General features: G+C 42.8%; 1 protein-coding gene across 1 annotated transcript in view; it reads left to right on the forward strand.

Moving 5' to 3' along the window:
• LOC143710765 (uncharacterized) overlaps positions 1-12,021 on the forward strand; it is a 59,262-nt gene that overhangs the window by 46,501 nt on the left and 740 nt on the right. Inside the window, exons 5-6 of the mRNA XM_077201906.1 lie at positions 982-6,915; positions 7,033-7,118. Of these exons, the coding sequence (XP_077058021.1) occupies positions 982-6,915; positions 7,033-7,118 (6,020 nt within the window). The remainder of the gene's footprint in view (positions 1-981; positions 6,916-7,032; positions 7,119-12,021) is intronic.

The following is a 12,021-nucleotide window of genomic DNA, read 5'->3' on the forward strand; positions in this document are numbered from 1 at the left end:
CATAGGCTTCTAAGGGTTTGAAACTTGTTCCCCGAAAAGTTATTAAAGACATCGTTAAAATAGTCCAAATGACTACAGTGACTCAATCTTAAGTTTATCAAGCGACAAGAATACTTTTTGTGCGCAAAAACAAACAAAAATAACGACTTTATTTCAACTATTTATTTCCTTCTCTGTGGGCCTCGAGTCAGTTAACGTAGTGTGATTGCTTAGAGCTTACGTCACACGTAGGCTCACTATTGGCCGACGCTGGTCATGTGTGTGATGCGTGTGACGTACAACACAAAGCGCTGCGCTGTTACACTAGTGAACTGACTCGAGGCCCACAGAGAAGGAAATTAATAGTTGAAATAAAGTCGTTGTTTTTGTTTTGTTTTTGCGCACAAGATGTATTCTCGTCGCTTGATAAACTTAAGATTGAGCCACTGTAGTCGCTTGGACTATTTTAACGATGTCTTTAATAACTTTTCTAACTAAGGGAACAAGTTTCAATCCCTTGGAAGCCTATGGAGTAGTGATCCAGCTCTCAGATTTAATCAAAAATATCTTAATTTCTGTTCGAAGATGAACGAAGGTCTTACGGGGTTGGAACAACATGAGGGTGAGTAATTCTGACTGAATTTTCGTTTTTGGGTGAACTATCCCTTTAAGCTGTTTTATTAAGTAAAACAGCTTAAGTAGCAAGTAAAGTTGAGGAGCTGTTCATGCCTGATTTTTAAGTGTCACTATCCTTCGGTCACATGAAAATTACATAGAAAATTATACTTGTTAGAGCTTGGTAAGATTGATCACAAATGCATCTAATTAATTTGAAACCATGTTGAAACAGAGTTCAAAAATTAAATTATAGGTCACAAATACGTCCCTTCCATTTTTACTTTTTTCCACTATAAGTCACTTATGTCTGCCAATTTATGCCTTTCTTCTATTTTATCTATTTAAGCTTTGTCGTTTATTTATTTATTTATTTTACATCACCAGCTGCACAAACAACAACCCAGGGAAATACATCTGCAGATCAAACAGAGAATTCAGCTATAGCAGTAAATGAATCTGCTCCAACAACAATGGCTGAACCTACACCAACCGAAGTGATATCTACAACTCTTCTGGAAACATATACTACACCAGCATTTATATTGGATTCAATGACAACACCAGGACCAACAACTGCAGTTCACACAACATCAACAGAACCCCCATCTACAACTGAACCAGAAACATTAAATGCGTCAGCATCTACATCTGGACCAACATCAACACTTGGACCAACAACTGCAGTCCAAACAACAACAACTGAAATCACATCTACAAACCAAACAGAAACATTAAGTATACCAGCATCTACAACTCAAATACCAATTCCTCCACCACCAAAACCACCAACTACAACTGAAACTACAGCTCACACAGAAACATCAACTATGCCCACAAGTACATCTGAGTCAACGACAACCGCTGGACCAACAACGGTAATTCAACCAACATCTACTGAAACCACATCTACAACTCAAACAACAATGCCTCCACCACCAACATCAACTGAAACTACAACTACAGCTGAAACAGAAACATCAACTATGCCCACATCTACATCTGAATCAACGATAACAGCTGGACCAACAACGGTAGTTCAACCAACAACAACTGAAACCACATCTACAACTCAAACAACAATACCTCTACCACCACCAACAACAACTGAAACCACATATACAACTCAAACAACAATGCCTCCACCACCAACAACAACTGAAACTACAACTACAGCTGAAACAGAAACATCAACTATGCCGACATCTACATCTGAATCAACGACAACCGCTGGACCAACAACGGTAGTTCAACCAACAACAACTGAAACCACATCTACAACTCAAACAACAATGCCTCCACCACCAACAACAACTGAAACTACAACTACAGCTGAAACAGAAACATCAACAACACCAGCATCTACATCTGAATCAACGACAACCGCTGGACCAACAACGGTAGTTCAACCAACAACAACTGAAACCACATCTACAACTCGAACAACAATGCCTCCACCACCAACAACAACTGAAACTACAACTACAGCTGAAACAGACACATCAACAACACCAGCATCTACATCTGAATCAACGACAACCGCTGGACCAACAACGGTAGTTCAACCAACAGCAACTGAAACCCCATCTACGACTCAAATGGAAACATCAACTATGCCCACATCTACATCTGAATCAACAACAACAGCTGGACCAACAACGGTAGTTCAACCAACAGCAACTGAAACCACATCTATGACTCAAATGGAAACATCAACTATGCCCGCATCTACATCTGAATCAACGACAACCGCTGGACCAACAACGGTAGTTCAACCAACAGCAACTGAAACCACATCTACGACTCAAATGGAAACATCAACTATGCCCACATCTACATCTGAATCAACAACAACAGCTGGACCAACAACGGTAGTTCAACCAACAACAACTGAAACCACATCTACAACTCAAACAACAATGCCTCCACCACCAACAACAACTGAAACTACAACTACAGCTGAAACAGAAACATCAACAACACCAGCATCTACATCTGAATCAACGACAACAGCTGGACCAACAACGGTAGTTCAACCAACAGCAACTGAAACCACATCTACGACTCAAATGGAAACATCAACTATGCCCACATCTACATCTGAATCAACAACAACAGCTGGACCAACAACGGTAGTTCAACCAACAGCAACTGAAACCACATCTACGACTCAAATGGAAACATCAACTATGCCCGCATCTACATCTGAATCAACGACAACCGCTGGACCAACAACGGTAGTTCAACCAACAGCAACTGAAACAACATCTACGACTCAAATGGAAACATCAACTATGCCCACATCTACATCTGAATCAACGACAACCGCTGGACCAACAACGGTAGTTCAACCAACAGAAACTGAAACCACATCTACGACTCAAATGGAAACATCAACTATGCCCACATCTACATCTGAATCAACGACAACCGCTGGACCAACAACGGTAGTTCAACCAACAGCAACTGAAACCACATCTACGACTCAAATGGAAACATCAACTATGCCCACATCTACATCTGAATCAACGACAACAGCTGGACCGACAACGGTAGTTCAACCAACAGCAACTGAAACCACATCTACGACTCAAATGGAAACATCAACTATGCCCACATCTACATCTGAATCAACAACAACAGCTGGACCAACAACGGTAGTTCAACCAACAGCAACTGAAACCACATCTACGACTCAAATGGAAACATCAACTATGCCCACATCTACATCTGAATCAATGACAACCGCTGGACCAACAACGGTAGTTCAACCAACAGCAACTGAAACCACATCTACGACTCAAATGGAAACATCAACTATGCCCACATCTACATCTGAATCAACAACAACAGCTGGACCAACAACGGTAGTTCAACCAACAGCAACTGAAACCACATCTACGACTCAAATGGAAACATCAACTATGCCCGCATCTACATCTGAATCAACGACAACCGCTGGACCAACAACGGTAGTTCAACCAACAGCAACTGAAACCACATCTACGACTCAAATGGAAACATCAACTATGCCCACATCTACATCTGAATCAACAACAACAGCTGGACCAACAACGGTAGTTCAACCAACAACAACTGAAACCACATCTACAACTCAAACAACAATGCCTCCACCACCAACAACAACTGAAACTACAACTACAGCTGAAACAGAAACATCAACAACACCAGCATCTAGATCTGAATCAACGACAACCGCTGGACCAACAACGGTAGTTCAACCAATAGCAACTGAAACCACATCTACGACTCAAATGGAAACATCAACTATGCCCACATCTACATCTGAATCAACAACAACAGCTGGACCAACAACGGTAGTTCAACCAACAGCAACTGAAACCACATCTACGACTCAAATGGAAACATCAACTATGCCCGCATCTACATCTGAATCAACGACAACCGCTGGACCAACAACGGTAGTTCAACCAACAGCAACTGAAACCACATCTACGACTCAAATGGAAACATCAACTATGCCCACATCTACATCTGAATCAACGACAACCGCTGGACCAACAACGGTAGTTCAACCAACAGCAACTGAAACCACATCTACGACTCAAATGGAAACATCAACTATGCCCACATCTACATCTGAATCAACGACAACCGCTGGACCAACAACGGTAGTTCAACCAACAGCAACTGAAACCACATCTACGACTCAAATGGAAACATCAACTATGCCCACATCTACATCTGAATCAACAACAACAGCTGGACCAACAACGGTAGTTCAACCAACAGCAACTGAAACCACATCTACGAATCAAATGGAAACATCAACTATGCCCACATCTACATCTGAATCAACGACAACCGCTGGACCAACAACGGTAGTTCAACCAACAGCAACTGAAACCACATCTACGACTCAAATGGAAACATCAACTATGCCCACATCTACATCTGAATCAACAACAACAGCTGGACCAACAACGGTAGTTCAACCAACAGCAACTGAAACAACATCTACGACTCAAATGGAAACATCAACTATGCCCACATCTACATCTGAATCAACAACAACAGCTGGACCAACAACGGTAGTTCAACCAACAGCAACTGAAACCACATCTACGACTCAAATGGAAACATCAACTATGCCCACATCTACATCTGAATCAACGACAACCGCTGGACCAACAACGGTAGTTCAACCAACAGCAACTGAAACCACATCTACGACTCAAATGGAAACATCAACTATGCCCACATCTACATCTGAATCAACAACAACAGCTGGACCAACAACGGTAGTTCAACCAACAGCAACTGAAACCACATCTACGACTCAAATGGAAACATCAACTATGCCCACATCTACATCTGAATCAACGACAACCGCTGGACCAACAACGGTAGTTCAACCAACAGCAACTGAAACCACATCTACGACTCAAATGGAAACATCAACTATGCCCACATCTACATCTGAATCAACAACAACAGCTGGACCAACAACGGTAGTTCAACCAACAGCAACTGAAACAACATCTACGACTCAAATGGAAACATCAACTATGCCCACATCTACATCTGAATCAACAACAACAGCTGGACCAACAACGGTAGTTCAACCAACAGCAACTGAAACCACATCTACGACTCAAATGGAAACATCAACTATGCCCACATCTACATCTGAATCAACGACCACCGCTGGACCAACAACGGTAGTTCAACCGACAGCAACTGAAACCACATCTACGACTCAAATGGAAACATCAACTATGCCTACATCTACATCTGAATCAACGACAACAGCTGGACCAACAATGGTAGTTCAAACAACAACAACTGAAGCTGCAAATACAACTGCAACAGAAACATCAACTCCACCAACATCTACAACTCAAGCAACAACTGTACCAACATCTATATCAACTTCACAATCCTCTACATCTACAACACAAACAACAACAACAGCACAAACATCTACCACTCAGTCAACAACTGCACCAACATTTTCCACTCATTTAACAACAACTGCACCAACATCTTCCACTCAGTCAACAACAACTGCACCAACATCTTCCACTCAGTCAACAACAACTGCACCAACATTTTCCACTCAGTCAACAACAACTGCACCAACATCTTCCACTCAGTCAACAACAACTGCACCAACATCTTCCACTCAGTCAACAACAACAGCACCAACATCTTCCACTCATTCAACAACAACTGCACCAACATCTTCCACTCAGTCAACAACAACAGCACCAACATCTTCCACTCATTCAACAACAACTGCACCAACATCTTCCACTCAGTCAACAACAACAGCACCAACATCTTCCACTCATTCAACAACAACTGCACCAACATATTTCACTCATTCAACAACAACTGCACCAACATCTTCCACTTATTCAACAACATCTGCACCAACATTTTCCACTCAGTCAACAACAACTACACCAACATCTTCCACTCAGTCAACAACATCTGCACCAACATCTTCCACTCATTCAACAACAACTGCACCAACATCTTCCACTCAGTCAACAACAACTGCACCAACATCTTCCACTCAGTCAACAACAACTACACCAACATCTTCCACTCATTCAACAACAACTGCACCAACATCTTTCACTCATTCAACAACAACTGCACCAATATCTTCCACTCAGTCAACAACAACTGCACCAACATTTTCCACTCAGTCAACATCTGCACCAACATTTTCCACTCAGTCAACAACAACTACACCAACATCTTCCACTCAGTCAACAACAACTGCACCAACATTTTCCACTCATTCAACAACAACTACACCAACATCTTCCACTCAGTCAACAACAACTGCACCAACATCTTCCACTCAGTCAACAACAACTGCACCAACATCTTCCACTCAGTCAACAACAACTGCACCAACATTTTCCACTCAGTCAACATCTGCACCAACATTTTCCACTCAGTCAACAAAAACTACACCAACATCTTCCACTCAGTCAACAACAACTGCACCAACATTTTCCACTCATTCAACAACAACTACACCAACATCTTCCACTCAGTCAACAACATCTGCACCAACATCTTCCACTCATTCAACAACAACTGCACCAACATCTTCCACTCAGTCAACAACAACTGCACCAACATCTTCCACTCAGTCAACAACAACTACACCAACATCTTCCACTCATTCAACAACAACTGCACCAACATCTTTCACTCATTCAACAACAACTGCACCAACATCTTCCACTCAGTCAACAACAACTGCATCAACATCTTCCACTCAGTCAACATTTTCATCTCCAGATGCTCTTCCCCAAAGTAAGCAACATTTATTTAATCTTTTTATGCAGTTTTTATTATTCACCATCAAGATTTTATTATTACAATTATATTCATCTATGCTGATATGAATCTAATGTGAATTTGAATTTATAGATATGACAGCATTTGCTTATGCAACTTTTAAAATGAGATCATTTGTTGAGCTGAGCAATGATGAGATCATTACATATATTGACAAGGTAAGCTAATATTTTGACTTTTAACTATTTTGTCTAATTTTACAAATTTATGTTGAACTGTTGAGTTCAAAGAATTATTAAGAACAAAAATATATCCAGCAAGCAATTACAATTGAAATGTGGGCCTGGGAGGCAGATACCCCTTTTCCACCAAAAAAGAACTGGTTCGGAAATGGTGCTGGTTCAAAGTTGGTTCGGAGTTGGTTCAACTTGCGAACCTTTTCAGAACCTGTTTTTCCACTGACTAGAGCGCCCAGCGAACGACGTCGTTACGTCACTATGTACGTCGCTAACGTCTTAGCTAGAAACGCTTGCAAGTACAACCTTACTTTGGGATTATCTCTAACTTGTGTACCAAGAAGGCTTTAAAAACAATTGAAATATGTAAGTCTTTTAATCTTTTCCTTTGATATGTAATATTTTCTGATTAGTTATGTACCAGCTAGTTATGTAGCAGCAAAGAGTTGGTGTTGCTTTGGAACCAGTTTTCATGGCCGAGAACCGCTTCTTAGGCTGTCGAAACACAAAGAACTGGTTCGCGCGCAGGCACCGGCTCCGAACCGGCTCTCAAAATGCTTTGGTGGAAAAGGGGTAAGAGAGGAAACAACAATTCTCATAACCCCTTAACTGTCTCTTTTAAGGGGGTTACATAGAATTCAGAAACCCTTTGTTATTAGCGCACCAGTGGCCGTTAAGTGAACTGCACCCAGCAACTTATTGCTCACAATACTGCACACATAATTTACAAGATTCCAACTGTAGCAATGTTCAGGGAAGAAGGAGGTGGGAACCGGCGAACAATCAAAGAAACTTTATTTAAAATAAAACAAACAAACCAAAATACGCCAGCAGCCCCTCGCGGACGACTGCTGGTTACCGAAAATAAACATAAGGACTGCCAGCAGCCCCTCGCGGAATTAAATAAAATGAAATACAAATACAAAATACAAAAACCAAACACAACTAAAATACAGGCCATTTCCTCTCTCCATCATCACGTCGTCGCTCCTCCTTTATGCTTGCGCTCCTCCGTGACAGATGCGAGACCGGTGTGCTTCCCAGGTGCTGCTCATTAGCAATCGCACCACCGGCCTCGCGCCGTTCTCTCACGTCCCTCGGCCGTCCTGTTCGCCACATACCCCCATCGCCCGTCACAGGCCGGGGGGTACCCACGAGACTGTGCCTACTCGTCCTGTTCGCCACACCAACGTTCCAAGGTCCAACTTCGGGCAGACTTTACATTATGGTTAGAATAGAAAGAGATCTCTTAAAACCCAAACTTAGCTGTCAATTTCAACTTTAAATTAAGATGATTACATAGTATGTGTTTTGTTGACATTACATCAAACTTTTAATCAAGCCAGGTTTTTTGTTAAATGAAAAATCAACAAACTGTGAAACACGGTCAGACAAATGTCAAGACCCACTGTCAGCAGACTTAAAATATAAATCTTAAGAAATCATCTGAGAAAGTTAACAAACTTTCAAATCTTAATGTAATTGAAATCCTCAAATGTTTGACGGTTTCATACTTTAAAGACATTGCTCTAACTGTGTCCTTTTGATCAGTGTTTCCCAACCCTGTTACTAGAGGCACACCAACACTACACATTTTGGATGTCTCCTTTCTTTTTCTGGTCTTGGAATCTCTACTAAAGAGAGCTGATGAGTTGAATCTAATGTGTGTTTGATTAGGAAGAGTTGGGAAATGTGTAGTGCTGGTATGCCTCCAGTAACAGGGCTGGGAAACACTGTTCTAAAGCACACAGTTGGAGCAGTGTCTTCAAAGTTCCCTTTTGATACGGTTTACTTGTACCACGTTGCTATACGCAATGGGAAAACTCCCTTTTCTCCAATTACTGAAGATTATCGAATAACACAGTAGCGAAGCTGCACAAACCTAAGGTGAGAAAGCCCTCCAAAATGGGCGGGGCTATCCCTCTATATAAGCGGGCGTTCTGTCATAAGGAATCAGACAAATTCTCCTTCAGTGACGATCATCTTCTCTTTCCTGAAACTCAGAGACTGAAGAAGCCTTTCTCTCCGTTTTAAGAAGCAATGCAGCAGATTAAGCTGACTCAGTGGCGCCCTGCAAGCAAGCTGACGCTCTGCCAGCAAGCTACTGAGCGGCACTCTGGTAGCAAGCTGATTGACAGCGCTTTGCATGCAAGCTGATTCAGAATCTCCCCGGAGATCTATCAGGCGAATTTCTGTGCATTCCGCTGACATTAGCGGCTGAGAATGACGCTCCTCCCCTGCAACTATCAGGTGAGTATAACTGAGCTTATTTCTCTAAAAAGGCATTTTTTGGCTGTTTTTTTTTACAAAATGCTGCATTTCTGCCAGGATCCATCGCGGATCTTGCCTCGCTGTGTTGTTCACTGTGGAGTTCAACAATGGAGTCGCTGGGCTGAGTGAATGGGACTAAGTTTGTTGAGGATCAGTGTCGATGAGGCCTTCTCAGGGCTGATGAGGCTGGCACTTCAGGGATGTGTTGGTTACCAGAGTTGACACAGCTGCTCTCAGTAGCCCCGTGGCCAATTTCCCAAGGGTCTCCCAAGGGTCCCCTGAGGAAGGACCTCCTTTCCCAAGCGAAAGGAACAAACTGGCTGCCCCAACCAGAGTTGCGGGCCCTCCATCTCTGGCCCAGCAACGGGAGCCGATGCCTGCGAGAGTACTGAACACTATTTCTGGGGATAGAGCCCCATCCACAAAACTCTTAAATGGTCTGTCTTCTCCAACTGGAGCACAGTTCGGAGTGAAGACCCGACGTCCTGTAACATTTCACTGCTACTGTCGTTCCTTCAGGAGCTGCTGGATAAGGGTCGCAGCCCTTTCATGCTCAGAGTCTATGTGGCGGCCATAGCAAAATGTCATACTCCTGTGGCCAGCCAGTCCGTAGGCAAGAACAACATGGTTATTCACTTTCAAAAGGGGTCAAGGAGGTAGAACCCTCACGTTTCCTACATGGGACCTGTGATCGGACATCCCTTTGAGCCACTCCAGCTGGCCGAATTACGGCCCCTTTACTAAAGACTGCTCCCCTGCTAACCTCAGCATTGGTCAAACGAGTGGCTGACTTGCAAGTGCTCTCTGTAAGTGCTTCTTCCCTTGAGTTTGAGCCTAATGACTGTAAGGTCGTCCTCAAACCGTACTCCACTCAGAGCACAGGTTATTACTCTCTCTCTGCTTTTTTTCCATCTGAGGATGAGCAGAAGTCTCTTTTACTCTGCCCTGTTCGGGCCTTAAGAGTATATATTGATCGCTTTGCCCCGTTCAGGCAGTCAGAGCAGCTCTTTGTGTGTTTTGGTGGTCGCACCAAAGGGCATCCGGTCACAAAGCAAAGACTGTCCAACTGGATAGTGGAGACGATTGTGTTGGCCTACACTCCAATTGGCTTACAGTGCCCCATCGGAGTAAAAGCGCACTCCACCAGAGGCATGGTCTCATCCTGGGTATGGTCCCGCAGAGTGTCCATTGCCCATCAGTAATCGGAGAAAAATGATTTTTCCCATTGCGTCTAGCAACCCAGTACTCATTCCCGTTATCTCAGCGAACCAGGATTACGTTAGTAGCTGAGTACATTTTATCAATGCATTTTTTCACTTTCTAAACCACCACCAGAATACATTTGGCAATGTTGTAAACAAATAGAGTACAAACAAGATGTGAAGAGATTGAACTGTCATGCATGCATTCATTTGGATGGATCATTGTGGCCTCCCCTTGTTTCAGCCATTGCTCTTGCATCCAAAGAGTTGCGGTTGGCTTAGGGATTAGTTAAGGGGATAAAGTTCAGGGGATAAACTGCCTGTGGACCAATTAGAAGTCCTGTCCTTCCCATGATTGAGGAAGTCCTAGCATCCTTATCAGAGGGTGTTAGACATTTTTTTTGTGCTAGTCCACCAAGATCCAATCGAAATGTAACAAACCTTTCTCCACTGTTGCAGTATCTGACATGGATCCACATGCAATCCTCTACATACAATGAAGTTAGCACTTTACAGATTAAACTAGTTTTGTCTAGTCAGTTGTTCAAATAAATGTCCTGCACATTTGAATGTTTATTTTTAATTACATTCTTATAGATATATTTTCAGTGTGTAACTCAAATTCTATGCGTTTCATGAAATGTGAAATATCCATAAAACCTTTTCTCCAGCTGCCATTTTGGGTGTTACATTGTTTTCTCCATTCAGTTTCTATGATTTCTGTTATGTTTCTAGCCACATCAATTTGCATTATTAATTTTAACCTAATCTGACTTTTTAATATGCATTAGGAAAATCTGAATCTTATTTATAAGTAATGCGATATATTATATAAATGATAAATATACTTTAAAAACTATGGCAACATTTCTGGCGATTATATACTAGTCTGGCAAATACAGGACGTCGGGTCTTCACTCCGAACTGTGCTCCAGTTGGAGAAGACAGACCATTTAAGAGTTTTGTGGATGGGGCTCTATCCCCAGAAATAGTGTTCAGTACTCTCGCAGGCATCGGCTCCCGTTGCTGGGCCAGAGATGGAGGGCCCGCAACTCTGGTTGGGGCAACCAGTTTGTTCCTTTCGCTTGGGAAAGGAGGTCCTTCCTCAGGGGACCCTTGGGAGACCCTTGGGAAATTGGCCACGGGGCTACTGAGAGCAGCTGTGTCAACTCTGGTAACCAACACATCCCTGAAGTGCCGATTGTGTTGGCCTACACTCCAATTGGCTTACAGTGCCCCATCGGAGTAAAAGCGCACTCCACCAGAGGCATGGTCTCATCCTGGGTATGGTCCCGCAGAGTGTCCATTGCCCATCAGTAATCGGAGAAAAATGATTTTTCCCATTGCGTCTAGCAACCCAGTACTCATTCCCGTTATCTCAGCGAACCAGGATTATGTTAGTAGCTGAGTAC

The sequence above is a fragment of the Siphateles boraxobius genome, unplaced genomic scaffold (assembly GCF_051911475.1).
Source record: "Siphateles boraxobius isolate OS27281-9 unplaced genomic scaffold, OSU_SipBor_1 118, whole genome shotgun sequence".
NCBI lineage: Eukaryota > Metazoa > Chordata > Actinopteri > Cypriniformes > Leuciscidae > Siphateles > Siphateles boraxobius.